The sequence below is a fragment of the Carassius gibelio genome, chromosome B6, assembly GCF_023724105.1.
Source record: "Carassius gibelio isolate Cgi1373 ecotype wild population from Czech Republic chromosome B6, carGib1.2-hapl.c, whole genome shotgun sequence".
NCBI classification, from domain to species: domain Eukaryota; kingdom Metazoa; phylum Chordata; class Actinopteri; order Cypriniformes; family Cyprinidae; genus Carassius; species Carassius gibelio.
Window position 1 is genome coordinate 11,624,149 of NC_068401.1, and position 27,687 is coordinate 11,651,835.

A 27,687-nucleotide genomic window follows, 5' to 3' on the forward strand; every position below is an offset into this window, starting at 1 on the left:
GGTATTTTTTGTAATTTAAAAAAATAGCGAAGCTCAAATCTTAATCTTTGTACTTGACACTTGAACTAGAAAAGAGTATGACGGTGAGGAAATTGTAGTGTTAATGTTATGGAGACTTTTATTTTGACGGATGTTATCAGAGAACAGCGAACAGGAAGTAAATACGTCAACGTTATGAGAAAATAATTTTTTTATTATCATTTTTAATCAACCTGGATAGTTGTATAGCTGAGACATTCCTTAAACTATTAATACACGGTAAGTATGTGAACAAATAATATAGAAACTATCCCTGACCTAGGAAAAATATTCACATGTGACACTAGTTGACCTGATTTAGGGAAGAAATGCAGCGTATTCAACGCGCTCTGTGTCTTGTCATTCAATCTCACAAGTTTAATTGTCGAATGGTATGTTATCCAACTGTCTGGGTGATTCACTGCATTAACTAGACAATTAAGAGCAAACCGATATAGAATAATAACTGGAGTAATGCAATGAGGTTAAATTGACGTGATTCCGACAATAATTTCAATTCCCTTTATATTAAAATCCAAAGACTGTGTGTTGCAAACTAATATAATTATTAATTGTATAATATTTGCTAAACCAAAGATTATGCTGTTCCAAAAATGCAGTCCAGGATGTTTTACAATATTTATAATAGTTACATCCGGCTTGAGCTTCTGTGGAAGTCAGCTGATAAATCAGCAGGTTACACTTCCTTTCATTCTGCTCCTGAATTTGAGCACTGAACAGTTTGAATTCACTGCGTCTCCTGCAACCTTTCTGTGAGTGTTTAGGGTTTAGATTGTTTTACTAAAACAGGGATTTAAATCATAGATTTAATATCCTGAAGTCTATTCCATTTATGAACACTCTTCAAATTGTGTTCTTTGTTTTCTTTTCTCTGAAGGCACACAGGATGAGTATGAATGACTTTGCTGTTCTTAGCACTGGACGAAAGATGCCCCTTGTGGGACTTGGGACATGGAAGAGTGAACCAGGGCAGGTAAGTTTTCTGTGCATCATCCCAGTTCTAATTATATCAGAATTTGAATCTGAAGTTTACTAGGATATGCAGTTTTTCAGTATATTATCCAATATGTTCTGCAATAATATTTTGCTTTAATTATTGTGTATGTGTGTAGAACTGCAAACGTATTTTGTATAAATATGTTATCAATTGCAGGTAAAACAGGCAGTTATTTGGGCACTGCAATCTGGCTATCGGCACATTGACTGTGCTCCCATTTACGGGAATGAGCCAGAGATCGGTGAAGCATTTCAGGAAATGATGGGACCTGAAAAAGTAGGTCAACCAAGTAGATAACAAACATGAAACACATACCCACACACTGAAATATATAATGCATGTGTGCTTTACAACTGTTGTCTTGTTTCAGGGAATAAGGAGAGAGGATGTATTTGTGACCTCCAAACTGTGGAACACAAAACATCACCCAGATGATGTGGAACCATCTCTTTTAAAGACTTTGAAAGATTTAAAACTGGAGTACCTAGACCTTTACCTCATCCATTGGCCGTATGCCTTCCAGTAAGCCTCCAGCTATTCTCATAATAAATGTATATGTGTACACAGACACGTAGACAGAGTACTATGTATGAATTAATTTTCTTATAACTAACTTAAATTCTAACATCCAAAAAAAAAAAGCCACCACAAAAAGAGAGAGATTAAAGTATGCAAGACTCTGTAATAGTCCACTGTCATAATAGTCTTATCTAGGTTATCATGTTTATTGCAAATATAAACATTATGTTTTCTTTATCTCCTTTGGGGAATTAATTATGAAGTTCTCATTAGTAGGGATATCCACCAAAAAATAATAATTCTGTCATCATTTGAAGAATTTTGAAGACTGTTGGTACTAAACAGTTGTAGTTCACATTGACTTCCATTGTATGGTCAAAACAAATGATGGAAGTCAATGGAAACTGAAACGGTTTGGTTACTAACAACATTCGTCTTACAGTTTGAATTGACATGAGGGTGAATAAACAGGACATAATTTTTCAGGGTGGAGTGGGCTATCCCTTTAATGTGTTCTGCCTTTTTCAGATACCAGTCAAGTGTTTAATCTTCTTATTTTTGTCCAGACGAGGTGATACCTCTTTTCCTAGGAAGGAGGATGGAACCTTGCTGTATGACAACATAGACTACAAGCAAACATGGGCTGCTATGGAAAAACTTGTGGGAAAGGGCCTTGTCAGGGCCATCGGACTCTCGAACTTCAATAGCAGGCAAATTGATGACATCTTGTCAGTTGCAAGCATCAAACCAACTGTTTTGCAGGTCAGAAGAAAATTTTATGTTTTAATTGATGTTGTCCATTATATCAGTTTGTGGAGTAACAATAGTGTTTTGCAGGTGGAGTCCCATCCATACCTTGCACAGGTTGAGCTGTTGGCACACTGTCGTGATCGGAGTTTGGTGATGACTGCCTACAGTCCGCTGGGATCTCCTGACCGAGCCTGGAAGCATCCAGAGGAGCCTGTGCTGTTGGAGGAACCAGCCATTGCTACACTAGCCAAGAAATACAACAAGACTCCTGCTCAAATTATCATCAGGTAAACTCAGGCTTTTGCACTAGTTGTGTGTGGTGTTTCTTCAAGGATTATTACATAGTATTTCTTCAATGACATTTCGGCAGGTGGCAGACTCAACGAGGAGTAGTGACTATCCCAAAGAGCATTACACAGTCTCGGATCAAAGAGAATATCCAGGTTTTTGCATGTTGTTGTTGTTTTGTTTATTTACTCTTTATGTTCTAGAGTGTGTATGACCATGTATTGTAACTATTCAATTTATTTGCTTTGTTCATTTACAGGTGTTTGATTTCACACTTGAACCTGAGGAACTGAATCAAGTGACAGCATTGCACAGAGGCTGGCGTTACATTGTGCCAACCATTACTGTAAGTTAAATTACTGTAAGCCACATCATAAAACAAAGCACTAAATTGTACTAAAATATCCTTTAACAAAGAAATTTATTTAAAACAAAATAAAACATTGAAGTTTCTGTTTTAAGTGTGCTGAGTGTTAAGAATTTGCAAATCAAATGCATTCCAAAAGTAGTTTGCTAATACATATATTGTTGCATCTGTTTTTGTAGGTTGATGGTAAACCTGTCCCCCGCGATGCAGCACATCCTTATTACCCTTTTAATGACCCCTATTAATCCACACTTCTGTGCGATTCTGTGCCTTGAAACCAATGCCCATTCACTACTCTGTATACTTCTAAACATAAAACATTTTTGTTACATATTGAAATGTGTGCTTAATTTTTTTTTTTTTTTTAGAGTGGAATGAAACCAGGGCTGATTTTAAATGTATTAATAATGTTTAAGGGTGAATTTTATGAAACTTTTATGAATATGTCTGGATTATCACTTTTAAAAGATCAAATGTACATTTTGAAAATGAGGCATGCTTTTAAGACCCTTAAATATGTTTTGAAATCCATTAATAAGACTAATTATCCTAATGATTTATATGTATATATTCAACTGTTTCTACTACCCTCCCACTTGGAAAGGTAATTAGGAAAGTTGTTATATCTAAATATAATAACTATTATAATTATTTTTAGATTTATTATATAATATAATTGATTATAGTTTATTCAGAATAACTCCAGGAACATGTTTTAAATAAGAATGGGGTATATTTTTATAAAAAATGGTTTCATACAAATATAAACTTTTTTTTTTACATTTATTCATTTAGCAGATGCTTTTATCCAAAGCTACTTACAGATGAGGTCAGTGGAAGCAATCAAAAACAACAAAAAGAGCAATGATATATAAGTGCTATAACAAGTCTAAGTTAGGTTAACACAGTACACGTAACATGGGATTTTATATAATATAATAAATAAAAAGAAAACAGAATAAAAAAGAATAGAGCAAGCTAGTGTTAGAGATCTTTACACATGCTCACACACACACATACAATTGCATAATAAATGAAATACAAAAATTAGAATACAAAAAGATTAGAAAGGTAGTTAGATTTTTTTTAAGAATAGAATTAGAATAGTGAGTGTTAAAGTTACAGAGTCAAATAAAGATGGAAGAGATGTGTTTTAAGCTGATTCTTGAAGATGGCTAAGGACTCGGATTGAGGGTCGGAGTTCATTCCACCAGAAGGGAACATTTAACTTAAAAGTCAGAAAAAGTGATTTTGTGCTTCTTTCTTTGGGATGGCACAATAAAGCGACGTTCACTTGCAGAACGCAAGCTTCTAGATGGCACATAAGTCTGAAGTAACAAATTTAGGATATGGGTGAAGAGCCAGTGGTAGTTTTTTTAGGCAAACATCAATGCGTTGAATTTTATGCAAGCAGCTAGTGGTAGCCAGTGCAAATTGATACACAGAGGTGTGACCTGTATTCTTTTTGGCTCATAAAATCTAGATAAAAATAGAATTTCCATTCATCTAGTTCAGTTAATCACATTACAGTCTCAGTTCTTATAGCTGTAGCAGGCGCGTAATATGGTTACTTGCCCTTTAAATTTATTCTCCCGCGTTTTTGTGACAGGGTCGTAGTTCAGCGGAAGTACGGCTTGTATCCGTATTTAAAGGCGCCAACAAAGACGAATTTGGGAACAGCTTCACAAACCTGCCGTCTGTACGAACATCATCCAACACCACACTACAGCTTAGCTTAGTTAACGCATTAAAATGCCTGAGGAAACAGCAGCTGCTTCAACTGCCGAAAGGTAAAGTAACGTCCATTTTTAAGTTAAGTGCGCTCCCCGAGAAGTAAGCAGAAGTTAAAGGAAGTCAGTGTTGAAAGGTTTTTGTTGGTTTCGTTTGATAACACAGCCGCTGCAGCTCCGTCATTGTCACGAAAACCGTGTCGCCCTCGTGCTTCTATTCGCTTTTCTCCCGCGCCCGGACATCGTCGAACGCGATGGGATGGCATCACCGCTTATTCCCGTTGACGTGTTGTGTTTGGCTGGTCTCATTTGGCGGGAGAGGGTTTGATATGAACGACGGTTAGCTTGGTAATGTATCCTAAATGAGGAGATTCCCGCTCTGTTGACACGCAGTCATGAATGGCCCATCGGTGAGCTGTGCGCTGCGTCAAAATGACTGCACACGCGCCAAAGTCGAGCGTTAAGTTTGAAAGGTGGCGGTAACATGCATTTTAAATTGCCCACTTTCGGTATTATACTGACACTAAATTGTGACGTCAGATGTTAGCTATAAACGCGTGTAATGTTTACACACTCCAACAAATAACAGTCGTAGCATCGTGCTAATCTTGGTCCTTCGCAGTGAACTTCTGAAGTAAACTTTAGTGAAATTTTGTTCTCATTGGACGTATTCATCAGACGAAGCGAGGCTTTTTAATAATGCATGACCATATGTTTGTCTCTGCAGTATGGAGGAGAAACCTTGCTCGTCGAGCGCTGCAGACAGGTAAGTTGGTAACGTTACCTGGATGTTGTTTTATTAAAACCGCTCACGTCCCTAAAATGAGTTTTTCGTTACTAATATTTTCATGTACTTTTGCAGCTCTGTAGATGTTTCTGAGGAAGCAAAGAAGCTGATTGGCACAGGCAAACGGCACTTGGTGATGGGTGATGTTGTGTCTGCAGTCAGTGTATTCCAGGAGGCTTGTGCCATGCTGTGAGTAGTGAAGGAGTATTATGTATGTTTTTTTTTTAACGTGTGGTACCTGCTATTGTTTGAATAACTTAACTTTTTTTTTTTTTATAATATTCTCTATTACAATGTCTAACCCATTTTCCCCCTTAAGAGCTGAAAAGTATGGAGACACTGCTGATGAATGTGGTGAAGCTTTTTTCTTGTGTGGGAAAGCCATTCTGGAGCTTGCCAGGTATCTGTATTTAGAATTTAATGTATAACATAAAAAAAAAAAGTAGCAGTTTATCTAACTTTGTTTTGTAATACTACTTTAGGATGGAGAATACAGTGCTTGGTAATGCTTTAGAGGGAGTCCCAGAAGAATCCTCTGAAGAGGGCGAGAAACCGAATGACTCTAAGATTGAAAGCGCAGACAACTTGGATGGTTTGTAGTTTAAGTTTTGTTACCATTAAATTGTGCGTTTATGTATGCTCGAGGATTGTCACATTTGCAAAAAGGAGGCTTCCAGAGCCAAATTGAAATTTGTCCCAGCTCTGCACAAATTGACAAAGCATAACTTGACTATGAGGGTCTCGAAGGCTGATGATGCACTGGGCAAATTACTGTGCAATGTTGCTGGGCCACTTTGTTTAATGGGCAACCAGGTGAGACACTGGGCCACAGACCGATCTAAAGTATCCAGAAAGAAATCTGTTACCCATTCTTAGTGTGAAAGTGCCCAAGCAACTTCGCTCAAAGTTGCCTCCTGTATCATCACTGATTGATGTTAACTGTAACCTAGAAATATCCATCCATTTTGTACTATGATGCAGAGAAAACCAGAGATGAACTTCGAGCACAGGTTTATGATGCCATGTCAGAGGACCAAACTCGGTCTGATGTAAAAGAGGTGGGGGAAGGTGAGCAGAACCAAGAGGAAGTTGAGAAGCAGGAGAAGGTTGACTCGCTAAAGGAAAGGGATGCAGCATCACCCAAAACTGAGAAACCAGCTGAACACAAGGCGAAACTTGCTGAACGTGATGCAAATCCTGCTCAAGATGAAGAGAAAAGAGCTGAACATGAGGTGAAACCTGCTGAAAAAGATGCTGTGAAGTCCGAAGGTGTGGATGAAAGTTCTTCTATGAAGGAAGATGTCACTGTGTCAAATGAAGTAACTGAAAAGGCTGAAAAAGTTGAGAAAAGTGAAAATAAAGAGAATGAAGAGCCCATGGAAGAGGATGGAGGTAGTGAAGCTTGATGGGAGTCTGGGGAGCACAAGATTTGTGTTTCAAATGCCTTTTGCTAAACTTCACCTGGTGAATCGAAGCACTGGTGGATTGATATTGGTGTATTTGGCTTTTGAAGCTGCAGTGCCATTAAGGGTGTGCAAGGTGATGGGTTCTTACATTAGTTCGACGTCAGTGAGTGAACATCTCTTGTTTTAGATGACGACGACGATGATGACGAAGACTCAGAGGATGAAACAAAGGACAAGGTTTGTAATCCATTGTAAAGTGTTTTCTTTTGTTTTTCCTCTAGTCTTCATTGGGGGCTTTTTTTTTTTTTTTTTTTACTGGTTTATCATCGTGTCCTTGTGCTTCTAGGAGAGTGAGGAGGATGAAGTTGGAAACTTGCAGTTGGCCTGGGAAATGCTTGAGGTTTCAAAGGTGATCTATAAAAGGTATGCCCTTATTACATACCCCTTTTAAATTAATTCTGCATTTGCACAAACTACAGTTTGAAAGATGCATGTTCTTTTATTTGGTTTGAAGACAAGACCGTAAAGAAGATCAGCTAATGGCTGCACAGATTTACCTGAAACTTGGAGAAGTTGGAGCTGAATCAGGTGTGTATTTGGTGGCAATAGATTAAAATGTGACTTAATTTTAAGGTCCTTTTTTGGGTTTCACAAGTTGCTTTAAAATGGTTACCCCTCATTAGTCTTCAATCTTCATTAACTAGTCTCTGTTTTATGTAGGTAACTACACCCAGGCTCTGGAGGACTTCAATGAGTGTTTAACCTTGCAGCTGAAACACCTTCCCTCTCATAGTCGTCTTTTGGCTGAGACTCATTACCAGCTGGGCACAACTTACATCTACACAGCCCAGTACAGCCAAGCCATTGAGCACTTCTCCAGCTCCATCAAAGTCATTGAGAGTCGTCTTGGTAGGAACATTCTGGGTTTTGCCAGACCTCGTGTTTTTAACTGAGAATTTGCTTGCTGATCACACTAGTTGCCATGAGCAAGCATGGTACTCTTAATTGATGTGTCACTTTTTCCTAAAGCTATGCTTCAGGAGGTAATAGACAAGTCTGAGGGTGCAGAGGCAGCAAAGGAGGAGAAGAGCGAGCTTGAGGAGTTGAAACTGTTATTGCCAGAAATCACAGAGAAGATTGAAGATGCCAAAGAGGGCCAGAGGACGGCTGCTGCAGCATCTGAGGCCATCCATCAGACTCTTGTGAGTTGCATGAGGGCAATGTAAATGCATGTAGCATGTTATCCATTGTTCAGTGCTTTGCAGTGGCTTACGACCAAAGTGATATCAGCTTGTATTATACACTTAATGAATCTGGTACAGTTATGCCATCAATGCTAGCATTGCTCTTTAGTATTGGGGGGGGGGGGGGTAAAGTGGCAATTAAGTTGGTCATCCAGGATGAAATGAAGATGGTTAAGAGGCACTGAATAGTTTGGAATTTGTTACAGGCAGGAGCATCTACTTCATCTGCATTCCCAGCTGAAAATGGCGGACCATCCTCCTCTACTGCTAGTCAGGTGTGTGTGCATGCTTAATGTTACCTTGATTCCCATTAGGGATGGGTGATACTTTGTTACAACTTTATACTTTGTTAAACCGGCCAGACCTCTTCCTGAAGTGTGGACCTCCTCATTTTGAATGTCTCAAACTAAGCTTTAAGGAGTATTTTTCCATTTTAAGGGTACTTTTATGCCACCCTAAGATGCCTGATTTATTTCAGATTCCTGTGAGGCCAGCTGATGGTGCGTCTTCCTCAAAATCTGCATCTGACATTTCACACCTTGTTCGCAAAAAGGTGAGTTTCTATCCACTGAAGTTTAACTTAACCTTTGCTGTTAACTTGAGGTAGCGTGTGCATTTAAAACTGGAGTGAATGAGGGAGGGTAGTCTGCCCGTAAAGGGCCATCTGTATTGCCACATTCCCTTTAGTTGAGGTCAATTTTGCATGCTGGGTCATGAGCTGAATTTGCAACTAGATTAGGTTTGGTGTTGCTTGATGCTTCTGTGGCGTTTGCGCTTCATTGTGGCTTGGCATATTGTAGTTGTGGTGTTGAAGTGGCCATGTATGCTTGAGTAGCATGTGGTTACTAGGTGTTTAGCGCAAAAAAATAAGTACGTGTTCTGTCCTGCTTTATTCCTGCACAGAGGAAACCAGACGATGAGAGTCCAAAAAAGGACAGTGATGCTAAAAAGACTAAACAGGAGACCACAATTAATGGCAGTGGTGACTCTGCCCACAACGGCAATGGAGTCCAGGAGAAAATGGAGCAGGAGGCGAGTTGATAAACTTGCTGTTTCTTTTATTACGGTCACAGGGCTCAACAAATGGGACCGTTTGTTGGGCCAGCATAAAAGATGCTTGGGACAGTTGACCGAATTCCCATTGCAGTGTCACTTTTCAACTCCAGAAGCTGCAAGCTAGCTCTGTACATGAGCATTGTTTGGCTTTTGTGAGGTCTACTGGATTAAAAAAAATACTGGTGGCATAACCTTGTTTGAATACAAGGGTCAAAAACTAAACTTGAGAGGAGAGGACCAATTCGGCTGGATGGTTTTTACACACGCTAGCAAACTTCCTTTCTCTTGAGGAAGCTTCTTATTAATTGTTTGACTGGCTGAGCTAATGGAATTGGTTGGAGTATTGCATCTGGAATTTTATCTTTTTTGTCAAGCATTAGTTAAGTGCTTAGATTTAATTAAAACAATGTCACTGTGGTTTTTCCTTCTCTCTTGCAGCCAGCCAGTTCTTCTGTGGAGACGTCAGTATGATGGGCATATTGATTGACCACTTGCCTTCCAACCAGCAGAATATGCCTGCCTCCGTTTCCATGAACAACTTTTGTCTGTCTTGTAAATAACCAGTTTTCTTTGTCTGTCCAATTTTTGTATAACTGTAGTAAACTTTCAATAAAGGATATTTGCATACGTGAATGTGGCTTTCAATAATACCTTTTTTGTTTTCAGAGTGTTTTGCCTCAAATAGAGAGGGCTCCAGTGGAAATTCTGGAAATTCAATGGGCAAATTGTGGATTCCCATGATTGGGATAATAATGGCTGTAATATTAGTTTCTTTTTTTTTTTTTTTTTTTTTTTCCTCTCTCAAGCTTTTAATGTAAACTTGCAAAAAACTTGTATGCAATGTAAAGTGCTTTTTAAATTCATAACAGATGTAATGCAAATATGTAGTCACTTGAAGGAAAAACTTTACATTTACAAAGGCTTTTTGTATGATTATTTAAATCATGCGATTTTTCTTCAGACATGATCTGTTTGTGGCAGTGCGTTACGTAGTTCTCGGTTTGCGAGGATTGCGTTTAAGATCACCTAAACAAGACCAGTTTGATGCTGTAAGCTTTTTAAACTTTGCAATTAAAAAGCCTCTTAAGCTAACCATTTAGCATACTGTGGATCTGTGCTTGTATTGGCTGGTGTTGCTGGGGTCTATCTTTACAAGGTTCTTATCACATCACAAGCATTTGCTACCCGTAGACAAGGTTCCATGTTACCCATTTTAGAAAGGAAAAACTAGTATTTAGTCAGATTAAATAACTCCGATAGGACATCTAACCTAGTTAAGCCTTTTAGCTATTACTATTTGATGAATACACAGAATTCTGCTGACCTGGACTTAAGGGTGCTTGAACTGGGAGAGAGCAGAAGGGAAGCTTCCAGTGAAAACTGAACCTGGTTGTCCTGGTCAAAGAGATCAAGCATTTCATGGTTAAACACATCCAGACCTTTAGAAGTCTGGCTCTCTATGAAATAAAGCACAAATTCAATAGCGTGAACACACATCAGCTCTTTGTGTCCATATTTCTGAACAAATGACCTTGGGACAGGTTGCTTAACAGCCACTATGGCATAGTTTCCAGGACTCTTGGTGGACCGTAATGGTCCTACAGGGTGGTCAGTACCCACTTCTGTCCATTTAAAATATAACCTTGCCAATAAATGCACTGATCTCCAAAGTATCTTCAACACCCATCACCAGGTCATAGATCACAAAGCCAGCGCTGTACACGCAAATTCAGAAAACAGGCGATCTTGAGTCATATTGTAATGTATTTAGTGACGTGCATGCATCTATAGGGACTATAAATAAAAATGAATCAATAGATGATGAGGTGAAAATCTGTCTTACACAGGATCATGTTACATGGGAGCCCATAATCGAATGCTGTTTTGAACTCTGATCCTGCAATACTGGTAAATACTAAATATATACACCATATCATTCTTCATTATCTATCATTCACATTTCCTATCAAATATTGACCATCACTTTGTCATGAAGTCTCAAGATATAAGATCTGAGAGAAACAGCAATAATGTGCTCTCCTTTGTTCTTCTCCCTGGCCAGCTGAAGATTTCCTCCTCAAGCCTTTGGTTCTCCTGCTCCACAGCAGGAACATCAGGGGACTTGAGGAGACTTACTCCCCGGTGGGATAGAAACAAGATATGACCCTGCATTTGGCTTGGAAGAATAGTGCACAATGACCACAAAAATCATTCATACACTTAGGCAAGACTTCAAAATGTATGAATGTCACAGGATTACAATAGAATACATTGTTCGAAATGAAGACTTTCTGGACATTTTCAAGATGACAAACAGCATCATTCAAAAGTTTGAATGATGCTGTTTGTCATCTTGAAAATGTCCAGAAAGTCTTCATTTCGAACAATGTATTCTATTGTAATGAAAAAAGTAAGTGTCACCAAAGATGAATTTATGTGATCAAATACAGTAAAGTATTATTATTTTTTTTTTAAATGCATTAAAATACAGTAATATTATTACATTATACTTAAAAAATACTTAGTTTTTGAAACTAGGGCTCCATTTAACACAAAGCATTCAAAACGTCACACACATCTTGCAAAAGCAAACGCTTTTTTTTATTCTTGCATAGTAACTCCACACACAAACATAAAATCATTTGCCACATACATTCCAAATTACATACATGTGAACAATTTTAATCAATGCTCTCGTGTGTCTTTTGCCTGTTCAGACTGCACAGAAATTCTTCATAGCACTCTCACATGCTGTACATGCATATGCATATCTACACTGTATATACAGTATGTATGACTGATGAAACTGAACTGAATCAATACTCAACTGATTTGAGCTGTACAATGACACTATTGACTTATTAGATCTGCTTTACAACAGAATGTGAATTTGATAATATTGTGAAGCTGCTGTGAAACAATCTATATTGTATAAAGCACTTTAGAAATGAAGTTGACTTTTTGACCTGGCTATAGTTAGATAGATAGAAAGATATATAGATCAGCTTTATTTATAAAGTGCTTTGTACAGTATAGATACAGTGTAAACAGAAATGCAAGGGGGTAAAAATTATTTATTTGATTACTAAGTGAACAAATGATGTATTAATGTTTTCCCAAATTAAACACAATCTAATAGTTTATAATGTGTGTAATGTAGAGAACTGTGTTTCGAGTTTTGCTAAAAGTTTGTTTTACAATATCAAACTGAGTTTTTATTATGTGTATGCCAGACGCACAGCTCTGTTAGAAAAACAAATGCTCCACAGTGCAAGAGTGCTCTGGATGGTTTCTAAGGTGTCACTAAATGGTTGCTTAGAGTATGCTGGTTGTTTTGGGGGTCCTTAACTGGTCCCAGTCAAAAGAGACAATTCCCAAGTCATAATATTATTGCATTTGCATACCTCCTTAAATGTAAAAGTACACATTGTTGTTGATTTTTTTCCCCCTGCGCATCTTTTGTCATTCTACTATAAAACATAAGTTAAAAATACCAACCTTATCAGAGCAGAGAGAGGTCCATCCACAGAAGACATCAAGTCAAAATCAACATGTTGTGTCTTCTTTTGCTCTGGTGGGTTTTAGAGGGGACTTCATTTGAACTGGGCCTTACAACATCAGTGCAGTATAAACACGTAAAATTAAGCGATTTATAGCTTCTCTGCACACTTCCACTCTCGAGTTGATGTGAGAGCTGAGCTAACGCAGATCCTCCTCGTTTCTCGGTTCCTGATACCTCAGCTCTTCAGCACTTTTTCAAGATGAGCTGTCCTCTCCATCTTGCCAGTTCGGCAAACCGCTCTTTTGTTTCTGGAATAAACACATCATTAAAAAACAGTTTGGAAGAAATTCACATGAACATGTCCAGTACTTGAGGCGTTTCAAAAATATCACATCACGAATTTGCAGATGGTAAGTGAATTGTTATTTGTTTCTCAACTGATGATGCGTTTAATAACATTAGTGTGGAAATGACATTTAAAACATTTTTGAAATCAAATTTGGCCAAATTAATGCTAAATGCACATTTAAATAATAGTTTAACCTTTTTGCATAATTAATAATAATAATAAAAAAAGCTTTATTGAAAATGATGCACAAGTGTTTTTTTACCATATTTTTCTGCCACTTTTTTTTTCTTTGGGCACGTAAATACACAACTGTTGGGTAAAAGAAAATATATATATATTTTTTTTTTGTAAAACATATTTACTACTTCATAAAATCTTTTTGATTTGTTCTACAGAATAGATATGCTAGAAGTTGAAAACGGTTTTATACATTCCAAAAATAAACTCTTTTATCATTATGATGATTATTTTTTACTAATTGTGAATACATCCAAAATGTGGAAAGAAAACAATAGCTTTCTTTCCACAGTCTTCTTTTATAACCGATCTAGTAGAAGCTTACCCTCTCTCTGCTTCTCCAGCTGATTGTTGTGTGCTCTGATCTAAGCCGGTCTCTGCTCATGAAGACCCCTGTGCACGTCTGAACCCAAGATACCTGAAGAACACTTACCCAGTGTCCAAACCACACATAATACCACTGGTGCAAAAACAGTGTTCACATTACAAATAGATTTTTAGATCTAGCCTATATCAAACCGACTTCTTGCTGTCTTCTGGGCAGGTTTTGTTCAAACGACACACTGAGTTTTTGAAACTATAATATAAGATGCAGCATAAAATACACTTTGAACCAGTTTTATTTTCTTTGTATGTGGTCTTGTACCTCCTCAGTGAGTTATTTTAGAGCAGTATTCTCTGACACATTGTGATGTTTCTCATCCACTTTATGATGTCGCTTTTCCTTTTACTGGCCAATGGAAACATTTTTACTTACACTTACTCTATTACTTTGATTACCAATCAAATCTTTTGGGTAGGTATAGTTTTGTAGGTTCAAGTTTGTTGGTTAGTCACCTTGGAAAAAGGAAGTGGTGAAAACTGGATGAGATTATAGCAAGATGAATCCAACCCTTCAGTTTTTAAATGCTTATTTATATACTTTGCATGCATATTTTGAACATTACCATTTGCCCTTCTAAAACATGAAGTTGTTTCCCAAGTGTTTCAGCAGAAAACGAAAGGCTGGACATGTTTGGCAAACTGATGCAAAATATTTATTACAATTCTTATCTCCGATCTTTTCATTATGATGCAGTAGTTTAGGTCTGCTTCGTCTCATACAGATAAACCCATACATGACACCCTTTATCTTCTCAAAGCTAGAAATAATGTTATCAAAATAATCTTAATCTTCCAAAACTCACAATTTTTTTATTCTCATATTTTTTACAATCCACCCTGAATATCAAGGCTGCAGAAACAATATAATGCAAACAAAAGAAGAAGAAAAAAAAAAAAACTATGTGGGAATTTTTACAGCTGTACCAAAATTAAAAAAGAAACTTAAATCTGTGATAAAGCAATTTTTATACCCTATCAGCAAAAACGAGGTACAAAAAAAGGAGATGCACAATTTACACCAGCAGTCCCTCATGAAACAAAGAACTTTTAAAGATGGATCTCTACTTCACTGCCAGCAGCAGGGATAGAACCGAGCGTCCAAAATGAACAATAAAGCAGAACAAAGCGTGCAAGCCATCTTACTGAATCGCTCAAAGTTCAGTCATTGTAACATCATATAAGCCCAATAATGTTTAATGCTTTCTATTCCATTGGGTAGATTTTATTAGGGTTTGTGAGGGAGTAAGTTCATCTGGCCTTACTTGTTTATTAAATACCCTTTATCAGTCTACATGCAATGAATGTAAAGCTATTGAAAATGATTGCCACAGCATTATTTCTGTAAGCATGAAAAAGCTTTCTAGAGTTACTCTGAAATGTTCAGAATCTCAGTATGGTTTAAATCAAACAACTTTAAGGTGAAGGAAAAAAAGAACTGTTTTACACCATATATGGGCAAGAAAGAAAACTGTCTGTTTTTTTTTTTTACTTAATTTTTTCCTAAACATAACCCAACCTCAGTGAACTGAACATCTTTATTGTCGCCTAGCTTCCCAGAATGCAGCATATAAAACAGACCCTTCCATCCAAACATTACCTTTATTCAAAAAAACAGTTCCTGACAAACTCTTCCACAAGCTAGGTTTCAAATCTAACTTTTAAACATCCTTTAGGTTTTTCTCACATGTACTCGGCGGACATATGAAATCAGGTGTATTAGTATGGTTCTGCAGAATGAAAAGAGGGAAAATGAGCAGTTTGCTGGAACTGGAGCCAGAAATGGAGTGATGTTCTAGCTGCCAGACTGCATGTGACAGTCCATTCAGTGTTGCTTTAGTTCTTCCTTGCTGCAGGGACGACTGGCTTGAGTTCATTTCTATGAGGGACTGGGAAGATTGACAATGATTGTTTCATCTTAACACTAATGCTACGAATAGTTTTTGCGGAAAAAAAAAAGAAAAGAAAAAAAGGAAAATTTAGAAAGGTGTCAAAGCCATTTATAGAACATTCAGATGATGTCATTTCATGTTTAAATCACGGTTATAATTGGTGTTATTATGAATTAGTCTTTTTTTCTCCAAGCAAAAAAAAAAAAAAAGATCTGGTGGAGAGTGTTGTGTGGCTTTCTTGGACACTTCTAGTTCAGGATAAAGAACAAAATGCAGACAAGGAGAGGAGTGGGGGTCAAACAAAAGACTGCCTATACAAGCTGACAAGTGAACTCTTTTTCTCTCCGCCTGGGATATGACCGATGTTCCTTGTCCGTGAAAAGAATCTTTTCTCTCTTCTTCTTTTAGCTTGAAACAAATGGGTGTGATGGAGCAGACAGATTAAGTGATAGAGAGAAAGGGAAACGTGGAGGGGGTGTTTAAAGCCACATTAGGTATCATCATCATCGGAGGTCTGGCTGCTACTGCTCGTCTCAGACTCAGAGCCCTCTTCCAGGCCAGGGTTAGGGGTGTTCCTCCAGGTTAGCAGGGTCACACGACGTGGCTTCACGAGCACACCGTTACGTCCCAGACCAATCTTCTTCATCTGAGAGCAAACACACATATATTCAGGCACAAAGGAAATGAAACAAAACAAAGGATACACTTCAGTTTAAACAAGGAATAAACAAACAATGGTTTACATCTCCCATACCTGTTCAGTTTTAGCTTGAAACTCTTTGAGTTCATCCTCAGTGAGGGGCTGGAAGTTGTCATCATTTTCTGGGTATTCTTGCCACCCCATTGCCTTCAGCAACCTGTCATAGAGGATCCACATTTGTGATCCAAACAAACCAAATCAGTCACCTGCTACACATCATTTAAAAGGAGTCCACTACAAATTGGTAATTCTGTCATCATTTCCTTAACCTCATGTCCTTTCAAGTCTGTATGCATGAAAATCTATTCGAAAAAATGTTTCGTTTTAGTTTTTAATGACTTTCATTATATTTTTTTGTCCATACATGTCAATGGAAACCTAATCTTATCAAGATTCCGTAAAACATCTTTTGTGCATAACATGAATGTGAGTAAATGATGACAGATTTTTAATGTTTGGGTGGACTACACCTTTAAGTTAACAGAAGGCTACATTTGCTCATGTAGGCAGCTAACTAGAATTTGTAAGTGAGCTTATACGTGTCTGATGGAGGAGAATGTGTTGAATTGGTTGCTCTGACCTGTGTTCTGCCTCCAGAGAACTGGACAAGTGTTCTGGGTCTGAGTCACTGAGAGAGTGGGAGATGCCGTTCTCATGACTCTCTTCAAACTCCTTTGGTTCTGGGATACATCCCTCTCCCTAAATACAAAGATAAACCACAAATGAAGCCCCAGATAACACAAATTTAAAGGGACAGTTCACCCCAAAATTAAAATTTGATGTTTATCTGCTTACCCCCAGGGCATTCAAGATGTAGTTGACTTAGTTTCTTTAGTTAGTAGAACGCAAACAGAGATTTTTTAACTCAAACTATTGTAGTCTGTCAGTCCTATAATGTAAGTGGATGGGAATCATGGCTTTGAGAGTCACTAAACATACACAAACAAAACCAAATTTAACCCTGCGGCTTGTGACGCTACATCGATGTTTAAAGACACAAAACTATGGGTCTGTGCAAGAAACTGAATAGTAATTATAGTTTTTTTTTTACTTCTTGCTTTATGGCAGATAGCAGACTTATCTCTCAAATGGACCATTGACACAATCTACAATCTCAATTAGGAGTGTCAATGGTCCACTGGAGAGATAGGTGGCAGTAAGGCACTTTTAAGTCTGTGATCTGCCATAAAGCAAGACGACGCTTCACATGCAGGCTGAAGAAGACCCGAATGCGTTAGGACAGTTGACATTGCAGTGAAAATCAGAGGTAAAAAACAAACGATCGATTTGTGTCTTTACACATCAATGTATTGTCAAGAGCTGCAGGGTTTAATTTTTTTTTTTTTTTGACAATGTTTTATGACTCTCAAAGTCGTGATTCTCATCCACTTACATCATATGACTGACAGACTGCAACGTTTGAGTTAAAATCTCAGTTTGTGTTCTACTGAAGAAACAAAGTCACCTACATCTTGGATGCCCTGGGGTATGCAGATAAACATCAAGTTTAATTTTTTTGGGTAAACTTTCCCTTTAAGGTTGAACTAATCTGTTAATTGCTTGCTAAACTTACTGAAATCATGGAAAAAAGCAATAACCTATGCATCACTTTTGAAAATCTGGTTGCTGATGGCTAGGGGTGGAATGGTTCAATTTACGGTTCAGTATCATGGTTTTAGTGTCACATTTCAGTACGGTTCGGTATTATACTGTCAAAAAAAATAAAATAGATAAGTAAATAAAATAAAAAAATAAAAAATTACCTACAAGCAACAGCACAAATAAATACAAGAGTAAAGATACAAATAAAATAAGCAGTGATTTTTTTTTTTTTTTTTCAGGTTTGCACACTTTGGATGAGCGCACGCACAAATCTTCTCACTGGGTGCGTGAGCTCGTGTCCTCTGGCTCTCAAATGTTTAAACTGGCAAAGCTTAAATGAGTTTAGTTTAAACACAGATATCAACATGTGCCGTTCAGGTCTCACCTGTGCACACTCTCTACTCAACAACTAGGTGATGACGGAATAAATGACTGTGCTCATATTCCAGCATACGGCATTTGCATTGAACAACAGTGAATGGTTTTTACAAGGTTTTTTTTCTTTCATAGCTGTAGTTGTTGTAATGTATAGGGAAGCCAGAATGCGAATCCATCAACAGAAACATGCATTAGCCAAACCCTGTTTATTTTACATATTATTTATAGCAAATCATATTTCAGATGTGTTGTCAGATTAAAGTCGAACTGCAGTCCTAGTACGTGCCGAACCGTGTGTGGAGAACCGTTCTATTTATTTACGTGAACCATTCCACCCCTACTGATGGCTATATAATGCTGAAAAACAAAACAGATGAAAATGACTTTTATACATTACATAATTCAACTTTCTAACCCCAAAATTAAAATCTATTGACAACACTGTAGGTGGATTTGGAACTGATATAAAAGCAGGAAATCTCCAAATCTGCTAATAAGCCAATTCTAGATAATATTAAATGGAGCAAATAATTGGCAAACCAATTAAACTAAAATGCAACAGATTAAAGATGAATTCATCTGCACCTCTGCTGGAGCTCCTGGGCTGTGGCAGTCACTCACATCCCCATTTCTTTCATCCTTTAGCCCACGCAGGAACTCACTCTTACGGTCTGTGCTGCGCCGCATCAGCTTTAGCCGTGAGGGGGTGATGTCTATGGGAGGAGTAGTGCTGGAAGGCGGCTGGGGGGAGGGAGGGAGGGAGGGAGAGAGAGAGAGAGAGAGAGAGAGAGAGAGAGACGGAAAGAGAAACTGAATTCCACTCAAGAAAATGCTGGGTAAGCAGCAGAGTTGATTATTGATGTTTTACTATGGATAAACATGATAACGTTTGTTTGATGAATAACAGAATACTGAAGTGCAGAGAAAGATCTGTGTTGTAAATATTTCTAACCAATTTCCATCTGTTTGTGTGTTTTGTAAATGGCTGAATTACACAATGCTATTATAAAAGCTTTTGCTTTTAAATGAAGCCAACAACAATCATATTTTCTGAGAATGTTGGGTACTAGCTCCTTACTGGCAAAGGAATTTAGAAGGTCTGGTAACACTTTAGCATGCACATTATTACCATACTGGCTGTTTATTAGAACTTATAAAGCGCATATTACTGTCTTAATCTGCATGGCTATATTTTAAATCCATTAATCTTACCTCACACCTTACTAACTATTAATAATCAGCAAATTAGGTGTTTAATAAGGCAAAGGTTGCAATTAATTTTGAGAACTGGACATTAACAGAGTAACCAAAGGCCTACTTATTGTAGAAATAATAACCATCTTGGACAGTGTATGCATTGCTTGCTTAATGAAAAAAAAAAAAAAAAAATCAAGATCAACTTAAAAATTTTTTTTTGACTTGCATGATTTTACCTCTTTAGAAGTGCCATGGGCAGGTGCACTGACGGGTGTCAGAGGTTTGGTCACAGAAACTGGGCTGGTGAAGGCCGAATCCCGTCCAGAGAAATGCAAACCCACTTTAGTTTCCCTTCCATTGGGTTTCCATGGCCCAGGCTATAAAAAGGAAGACAAAGGTTTAATTCATAAACGGAAAATTACACAACTGCCCAATTACAAAAAAAAAAAGTCTAGTCTTCACTTTAAGTGATGGGACAAAATAAGCTTGTATAACAAATCCCACACTGCACGTAAGTACTATTTTCAGATCCATTGGCTTAATACCTTGGTGGGGGCAGTGGCAGGTTTGGGGACCAGATTCTTGTAGACACTGGGTCCAGGGATGGAGACTTTAGAACCATTGGCGGGAAGAGGACCAGCACTAGCAAAACCAGCTGAAAACGCAGCACTGGGATCCTCCTTAGACACTTTCTTAATGACCAGCATCTTAGACATAGCCTGCTTAGCGCTAGGAGGATTCTCTGTAACACAAGTTGCAAAAAACCTTACAGAACAAGCCAATAAATGCAACATTCTATTTAGCTTTTTATGCTGCTCGAAGAAGGTGATTTTATTAATGAAAGCAACTTTACCCCATACTCCTGCCGGAGTCCCGACAGCACGAGCCTGACTGGCTGGCTTTCCAGTTGTCTCTGGGTTCAAGGAGGGCTGAAATTCGCATGAAGACAAATCATGAAACTACCTATGCAGTTGGTTCATGAAAGGCATGAAAATTATGACAGAACTGAACCTCTCTAATGACATAACCAGTTAACTCATGCCTGGCAAGGGTGTGACCTCACTACACAAGTAAACAAACTCAAGAGGAAAAGAACACTTACAAAATCCTCATCAACAAACTTGAGCTTGTCATCATTGCGCTCCTCATCAGAATATCTGTCCTGATATGGGCCACCTTTGCGTGGATGAAAATTTCCATTACGCTGTCGGTGACCCCCTTGTCTGTCCCTCTCGCCTCCACCACGTTTGATATGCCGAGCATGGTGGTGGTGGTGAGGACCTTCCTGGCCCCTCTGTGCCCCATGCCAGCTGGGGGTCTCCTTCCACCCTGGTCCGCCTCCCAATCCCCCCTGACTCCCCTTCGCAACACCAGAGTCTACAGAGTCATGCCTCAACAGAGATGGCTGCTGCCACCCATCACCTGAAGAGAAAATGAACAGTTATTACAAAGGGCAACACAAGAAACAGATCAACTCTGCATGCAAAGTAGGTTAGATGCATGTTCCTCTACCTCCAGGTGCTCTTAGTGGGTCATTGTTGAAAAAGCCATCGGAAGAATTGTGCCTGCGGCGGTTTACTCCCGGCCGGCTGTCTCCGCGGGGAAAGTGCTCTCCATGTTTTTCAAGGGGGGCAGCAGGGGACTAAAAATCACAAAAGCAAATTAAACAGACAGCTTCAGTTTCCAAAAGCTTATTTTAGAAAAGAATGATTAGGCTAAAGAGAATGAGAAGTGGCCTGTCCTGAATAAAAAAATTCAAATAAAAGGCACAAAGTCAAAGTCAACAATCTATTACAATACCTTGGCGGGCTGAGGCGTGGAGAAGTTAAGCCAGGCAGGAACAAAGTCATGCTGCGCCATTTAGGTCCAGTGTCTCCCGTCAGTGGATGGAGGCATCAAACCTCATGGCCTGAACTGACAATCCAAGCAACAAACATCTCATCATTACAGTCTACTAATACAAGTATTAATCCAAAAATATTTAAAGTCTGCAACAAAGGACACTGCAATTATCTTTTATTTCCTATTGTGACAAATACAAAAAGGCTAGAACGATTTGATTGGATCGTTGTTGTTTGCTAATTGCTGTGATTGTGAATATGAGTGCAGTGTTTCCCACAGACTTACACTTTGTTTTAAGTTTGATTGCATCATAATAATTGCTGTAAAGTGTTCATCGTCTGTTTGATTACATCTTTAATTGATTTTTCCACACATCTCTGCCATATGTACATAAACTCACCACTGATAATCTACCACTGATAAGCTACTACTAAATATTATAGGAAACATTAATTTTCTGTAAAGTTGCTTTGCAACGATTTGTATCGTAAAAAGCACTATACAAATAAAATTTAACTGAATTACACTCTGTGTGTGGTGGCACTTCCCCCGGGGAATGAATGAATGAATGAATGAATGAATGAATATATATATATATATATATATATATATATATATATATATATATATATATATATATATATATATATATATATATATATATATAACGAAAACAGCAGATGGTCTTACTGAAAATGCAGATTAATTCTCTGCCAGCAGGAGGTGCTTTAAGAGGAAGAAATAGCGTTTTCCCCGGTAGTGGCTGTAAACAAAGCAGCACTGCGCAAATTTACGTTAATGTATCAGACAATATATGATATAGTAGGTCCCCTTAAAAAAATCAATTAGTATAAATCACCTGCACCACATTTTAATTTTAAAATGTAAAGTGCTCATGTTCACTCAGTGAAGTTAATGCAATTTAGAAAATCTATTTGTGGAAGTCAGTGCTGATATTGTGGGGCGCCACACAAAATTTTTTTTATACGAAACACTGGAGTGGCAAGTTGGTGGAGGAGAAGTTTTGAAACTCGCCTAGCCATTGGATAACTTTATTGCCCATTTGCTGAGAAGACATGTCATCATCCTTGATATTGTTGCAAGGAGGAGATAATGTTTTTGATTAAAGATTACAGAGGTGATATTCATTTTTTTAAATAAAGATGAACATGGAAGAATCGTATATTAAAAATGCTGCAATGTTCCATAAAAATAAGAATTTTGATTTAAAATTGACTTGAAAAATTAAAAGTGCCATTTCTCCAGCAACAAATACAAAAAGAATGACGTTTTTGAATATTCCCCCAACAGACAAAGGTCAGGAAACAAATAGTCTTGCCCTGAAACTCATATCATTGGTTGAGCCAATGTTGCAGAGTCAGGCTGATCAGGACACTCAATGAAAGCGAAAAATGTTTTACCCTTTTTGTGGATATCAACCTGCAAATTGCTTGCTTACAGTATCTGCATATAAAAGAATCTACTAATGATTTTTGGAATACCATGTATAAAATATGCCCCACAGCTCGATAGATATTACAAAAAAAGTTGTCCGTTGTTCTTTCAGGGTATATACAGCAATCCTTAAGTTAAATTTACTACTTTTTAATACCTTTTTTACTACCTTCAGAATATTTTTTAAAACCATCACGACACTGAATTGCAAGTGTTAATCAGCGACCTTTCTATTATTTACACAGATTTTGACATATATAACATACAAAAAAGAATAGATTTAGAGTAAATAACTTCGTAAATAAAACTTAGTAAATAAAATAAAACAAACTACATAAAATTTGCAATGGAGAGAATGTATAGTTCCAGCACACTGGCTGGCATTCATTGCAAGTTGATGCATTACAAACGGGCATCTTCTATGAACTGTTGCGGATTCTATGAAATGTTGCGGATTCAAAAACTGCGCCACGAATTTGCGGCAGTGGTGGTGGAGGTGCAGCCGCGCAGACAGCTGAGATTGGTAGAATTAACTGCTCTCTCCGAGCACGCATTCCATTTTTATGTTTAGTGGATTGCATATGCGACTGAAGTGCGTTAGCTCCCATCCAGTTGACATTGATGTTTTTTTACACACCGAACAATAAGCCTTCCTGTTAGTGTTGTCACGGTACCAAAATTTCAATATTCGGTACCGATAGCCGTGAAAATCCACGGTTCTCTGTACCAATTTCGGTACCAAAGCAAAACACAAAAATATGCTAATTAAAAAAAAAATTACTTTTTACACTAAAAATAAAACCAATGCCATTCTTTATACTTATTGTGTTTAAAGTTTTTCTACAAGTTATATAATTATGAAAAACAGTAAACAAGTTTCACCCAAATTTAATTTGTCTTTTAATTTATGAAATTTAAACATTTTATTTTTGGTAAATAAAGGGGATTTGCTATTAAAATTAAAACATGGAAGAAATATTGTGATTTATTTCTTCAAAAAATAAAGTTTTTTTAATTTTTTTCAACAGTAGTAGCAGTATCACATACATTTTACTAAATAATAGTAATATTTCTAGCACAATGCCCTTATGTAAAAATTTACTTTAAGGCCTAATGAATGCATATTTGTCATTTTAACTGAACTTAAGACTGGTGGTGATGCTTAAGATATTTTTGGTTATTGAGGGTTTCTGTAACAAAATAGTAATAGATCAAATTAATTATTATTAAAAGATAATACTACTACTAATTCTACTATCATACTAATGTATATACAATGCACTATGAATTGATGAGCTGCTGGGTTCATGAATATTAATCACGTTGTAAGCGTTTGGTCAAACTGATTTGCTGAAATCAAAACAGGGACGGTACTAAATCAGCGCCAGCCAATGAAATTGCCATTTGCGCATTAGCTCCACCCACTAGCAGAGAAACCGGTATGTCTTCTGCTTGTTCGAAAATGAATATGAGTAATTCTAAATGAACTCCGTTATTTTGACAGGAGAAGACAACAAAGAATAGTTTACATATAGCGTGTCGATTCAGCGTGGTAAGACTCTCGCTCTCTCTCTCTCTCTTTGCATGTGTGAGAAACAGCGCTATCAGTAAATCTATTAGAAAACTTGCATTTGCCCATGAAGACGACGATGGTTGTCCAGTCTTTGAAGATATGCCTTGAAGCAAGTCTAAAATAAAACGGAAACCAGACACTTCTGTTGAGCGCGCAGTGTTCTGAGATGATGCCGAACGACCACTGAATATGACGTCAGCATCAAACATACATTGAGACGGAGACGAAAGATCTTTGATTATCTGCCCAGATATGCTAAAGCCCATATTTAAACGAACTAACGCGAACGCAGATAGAATTTCAATCAGAATAGGACACCTGATAGTCTGAAAAAATAATACCTAATTTGGAAAAAAAATAATACCTCTGAGACCACATTTAACACTTTTAATGGCCTTAAATTTGACTATTTTGATTTATCACTTTTTAATACTTTTTAAAACCCCGCGGACACCCTGTCTTTGTACAGAATGAAGGAGCTGGTCCACATATTTGAACCAATCAGAAAACCACTTGAATGTGGAGGGATGAAGTTTAAACAGACCAAATAATTGGTGAAGAACAACATGTTACTGGAGAAAAGTCTGTCATATTCACCAGAAGATCAGGTTATGAAAAAGTCATTTAAATATTATGAAGTTAAAAACCGAACAACACATTGAGATTTATGCCATGCATTTTCAACTAAGATATTAATTTCCCGCCCATTTTACAAGAAAAGTAATGTCTTTTGTAAATACAGGCTAGAAGTTTCAAGGTTAAACATTAAAACAAAAAACACAAACTTTTTTTTTTATGGCTCTCTTGGCCTAGATATGATTGTCTGTATTTACTTAGACTCAACAAGAACTAACATTGTACTTAACGGCAAATCTCACATTCCATTACATAAGTGATAACTCATTCAAAGTACAAAATAATCAATACTAAGGAAAGTTCCAGCTAAATGTTGTGGCTTCTTACCCCAGAGACAAAGGCTCTGTAGTTCGATGGCCCTGTCCTTGGCTGTATCTGTGTAGAGGGCCCAACCAACGCTCTTTCAGGCTTTGAAGCCTCAGGACAACCGCAACGGTCACAGACAAACTCCAGTTTCCAGGATGGTGCAAAGAAGGAGATGGAAGTGAAACTTGTGCAGCCCAAGGTAAAATTGTAAGGTGACGGAAGAGATGAAGACGTGTTGTTCTTGATCAGTGGAGTGTAGTTGCGGAAGAACAGAGGATGTGTTTGATCAGTAATGCCAGAGTGACTCTCCACGACACCCTTAGTCCATCGACGATGACTGCGTGTATTCAGGTCGACTGGATACAAATGAAGCAAATCCAAGGGGTTCTGAAAAGAAACTGTTTAGAGTCTTGGATTGTCCAGTCCCTTATTCTGGGTGCTTGTGGTAGCAGCACGTCGTGCCTGCTCTGACACTCAGAAGCTCCTTTACGCACTCATTTTCGGCTGAGGACACACACAGCAATAAAAAATGGAGAGTGGGTTTGTACCACACAAAGCTGTTTTGCACAAAGTGGTGATCTGAGTATGTTCACCTCATCAAAACAGCAAAGGTGCTACGTCAGAGCGAAAAGGGGAGGGGGGCTGATTTGTCACATCACAATAGCTAGAAGTGCTTTATGTTATTAAGCCATGAGAATTGCTTTCGCTTTCAACAGCTCATACTTTGGCTGATTCAGTGAACCAAACCATGAAAACTTGACATCTTTAATTCTCGCCCCATATGGTTGATAAATGGCTGGTGAACCAATATCACGTCAGGCTGCCGAAAAAACTTATAGTAAATATGATTTGACTTCTAACAACACTTCCGACCTTCCAGTTCATCAAATTCAAAGAAGCTTCCACAGGTGAATAACTTGAAGCCAAAGTGGACAGATTCCTGTTAAACACGGTGTACCGTGCATTGGTAATTCAGTGAAACCAAAACACAAGCGCCCAGGTGCAGGCAAACCTTGAACATTCAATGTGAAACAACAGGTGCACTCCAGATTGTATTATTGCATGTTAGGAGATCTCAGGTCTCTTAAAAAGCACAAATCCAACAGTTCGTTCTTCCTCCAGATCTTCACAAATAATCTGCAGACCAACTCTGTAAAACAAGAAATATTTGATTGATCACCCAGCAATCAATACTTTTCATGGTGACATGCTGTACTTAAGTCTAAAATTTTCTAAGTGATGTTTTTCTTGATGTTATCTTAGATAATAGTTATATATAAACTATGCCGTTTCTATTATCTCAAACTGAGAGACTATATTTGGAAATATATTTGAACATATAATGAGTGAGTAAATTTTGACAAAAAAATATATATATATATTGTTTTTGAGTGGAGTACACTTTTAACATGAATAATCATCACTTTGTCAATGGATTTTATATGTAATTTATCTATTCACGGCCGTGAATGGTCTAGCTAACTTTACAGTAAGATAAACAAGTTATTTGTATAATGCAAAACTAAAGCTAAAAGCTGGCGTTTAACTAGCCAAGAGTTAGCTGCAGAACACAAACTAAAATACATTCGTGATAGTTGAAAACTAATATTTAATATGCTCAACCACACGTTCTGGAGCTTATGGGAGTTAAAATTACTGACAAACTATAACGAACTAGGAGTAAATACTTATTGGTCTTTCTACTTGCTGAACACTCGCTAGCACGGCTCTGTTAGCACAGAAGGCCATTCAATGTGTGCAGAAACATTTTAGTCCACGCTGAGCCTTTAAATTCAAACTCTTAGAGCAAATAAAAATTTAGGCATTATGAGACGGAAACATAAGTGTAAACTGTAACGAATTGGGGTCGTGTCGTGACGGAATGAGTGTTGTTTTAGTCACGGCGCGAGCTAGGCTAAGCTAGCATTCCAAGCAAAAATAAAGTGTTGTAAAATGGCTCCCTCTCGACACCAAACCACCGAATAAACATTTCGATAGACACCTACCTTTTGATCCCTTGTCTATCCCAATAAGTTAATCGAAGACAATGATGCACCGCTTGGCAAGTCAAATTGACAGCTTGGAGGTTGTCGTATTTCTGATTATGTATTTTGTTTGTGTTTTTTAATCACACTCGTTCCGACTTTGCCAATCCATCTAACGTTAGCTTGTTCCTGTCTACTTCTGCACAGGCGAGTTAATCGATTGCAGAGCACAGCGCGCTCGCCGCGTCACAACACTCCCACAGCTCAAACCAGCAAGAGGATTTTACCCACGAGATGACTTGACGTACACAGAGTGTGGACTTTTGAAGTTGTATTCATCTTTTTGAACTATTTGTGAAATATATTGAGTTAAATTGCTACAAAATATTATGTGAACAACATGGCAGACTGCGTGCCCTCTAAATATGCAAATTTGGCTCTGCTACCAGAAATGGAGTGATGGAATTTC

The 27,687-nt window shown here is 37.7% G+C and overlaps 3 protein-coding genes across 10 annotated transcripts; 2 read left to right on the forward strand and 1 right to left on the reverse strand.

Moving 5' to 3' along the window:
- The first annotated feature begins 106 nt into the window (after positions 1-106).
- Positions 107-3,299, forward strand: LOC127959817 (aldo-keto reductase family 1 member A1-B). Of its 3 annotated transcripts, none has more exons than XM_052559203.1 (9): positions 107-258; positions 917-1,012; positions 1,193-1,312; positions 1,407-1,558; positions 2,122-2,317; positions 2,393-2,592; positions 2,676-2,748; positions 2,853-2,939; positions 3,140-3,299. In XM_052559203.1, the coding sequence occupies exons 2-9, from the start codon at positions 926-928 to the stop codon at positions 3,203-3,205; spliced, it is 981 nt and encodes a 326-aa protein (XP_052415163.1). In that variant the 5' UTR covers positions 107-258; positions 917-925; the 3' UTR covers positions 3,206-3,299. The 3 variants fall into 3 exon arrangements, with proteins under 3 accessions (XP_052415163.1, XP_052415161.1, XP_052415162.1); XM_052559201.1 differs by lacking the exon at positions 107-258 and adding an exon at positions 304-410; XM_052559202.1 differs by lacking the exon at positions 107-258 and adding an exon at positions 646-791.
- A 1,252-nt stretch (positions 3,300-4,551) lies between these two features.
- LOC127959815 (histone-binding protein N1/N2-like) lies at positions 4,552-9,816 on the forward strand. Of its 6 annotated transcripts, none has more exons than XM_052559196.1 (15): positions 4,584-4,750; positions 5,418-5,456; positions 5,553-5,666; positions 5,797-5,877; positions 5,960-6,069; positions 6,459-6,872; positions 7,071-7,120; positions 7,230-7,306; positions 7,398-7,471; positions 7,604-7,792; positions 7,913-8,085; positions 8,334-8,402; positions 8,606-8,680; positions 9,031-9,163; positions 9,626-9,816. In XM_052559196.1, exons 1-15 carry the CDS (start codon positions 4,713-4,715, stop codon positions 9,652-9,654), a joined length of 1,665 nt encoding a protein of 554 aa, XP_052415156.1. In that variant the 5' UTR covers positions 4,584-4,712; the 3' UTR covers positions 9,655-9,816. The 6 variants fall into 6 exon arrangements, with proteins under 6 accessions (XP_052415159.1, XP_052415160.1, XP_052415156.1 ...); XM_052559195.1 differs by having other exon boundaries at positions 9,031-9,159; positions 9,622-9,816; XM_052559197.1 differs by having other exon boundaries at positions 6,459-6,869; positions 9,031-9,159; positions 9,622-9,816.
- Positions 9,817-14,439: 4,623 nt separating this feature from the next.
- On the reverse strand, positions 14,440-27,654 carry LOC127959814 (vasculin-like protein 1). Its single transcript, XM_052559194.1, has 12 exons — positions 27,240-27,654; positions 25,255-26,383; positions 21,222-21,335; positions 20,934-21,063; positions 20,524-20,843; positions 20,275-20,350; positions 19,967-20,163; positions 19,658-19,798; positions 18,810-18,965; positions 16,825-16,943; positions 16,299-16,401; positions 14,440-16,190 (listed from the first exon to the last, which is right to left on the reverse strand). The coding sequence occupies exons 3-12, from the start codon at positions 21,279-21,281 to the stop codon at positions 16,035-16,037; spliced, it is 1,458 nt and encodes a 485-aa protein (XP_052415154.1). The 5' UTR covers positions 21,282-21,335; positions 25,255-26,383; positions 27,240-27,654; the 3' UTR covers positions 14,440-16,034.
- Positions 27,655-27,687: the final 33 nt, after the last annotated feature.

Coding starts and splice junctions, on each gene's coding strand:
- LOC127959817 (XM_052559201.1), top strand. CDS start 348: ATGCAGCGTATTCAACGCGCTCTGTGTCTTGTCATTCAATCTCACAAG. Junction 411..916: donor ACAAGTTTAATTGTCGAATG/GTATGTTATCCA, acceptor TTTTCTCTGAAG/GCACACAGGATGAGTATGAA. Junction 2,593..2,675: donor CCTGCTCAAATTATCATCAG/GTAAACTCAGGC, acceptor ACATTTCGGCAG/GTGGCAGACTCAACGAGGAG.
- LOC127959815 (XM_052559196.1), top strand. CDS start 4,713: ATGCCTGAGGAAACAGCAGCTGCTTCAACTGCCGAAAG. Junction 5,457..5,552: donor TCGTCGAGCGCTGCAGACAG/GTAAGTTGGTAA, acceptor GTACTTTTGCAG/CTCTGTAGATGTTTCTGAGG. Junction 8,681..9,030: donor CACACCTTGTTCGCAAAAAG/GTGAGTTTCTAT, acceptor ATTCCTGCACAG/AGGAAACCAGACGATGAGAG.
- LOC127959814 (XM_052559194.1), bottom strand. CDS start 21,281: ATGGCGCAGCATGACTTTGTTCCTGCCTGGCTTAACTTCTCCACGCCT. Junction 18,966..19,657: donor CCCATGGCACTTCTAAAGAG/GTAAAATCATGC, acceptor CCCTCCCCCCAG/CCGCCTTCCAGCACTACTCC. Junction 16,191..16,298: donor TTCAAGCTAAAACTGAACAG/GTATGGGAGATG, acceptor GTTTGCTCTCAG/ATGAAGAAGATTGGTCTGGG.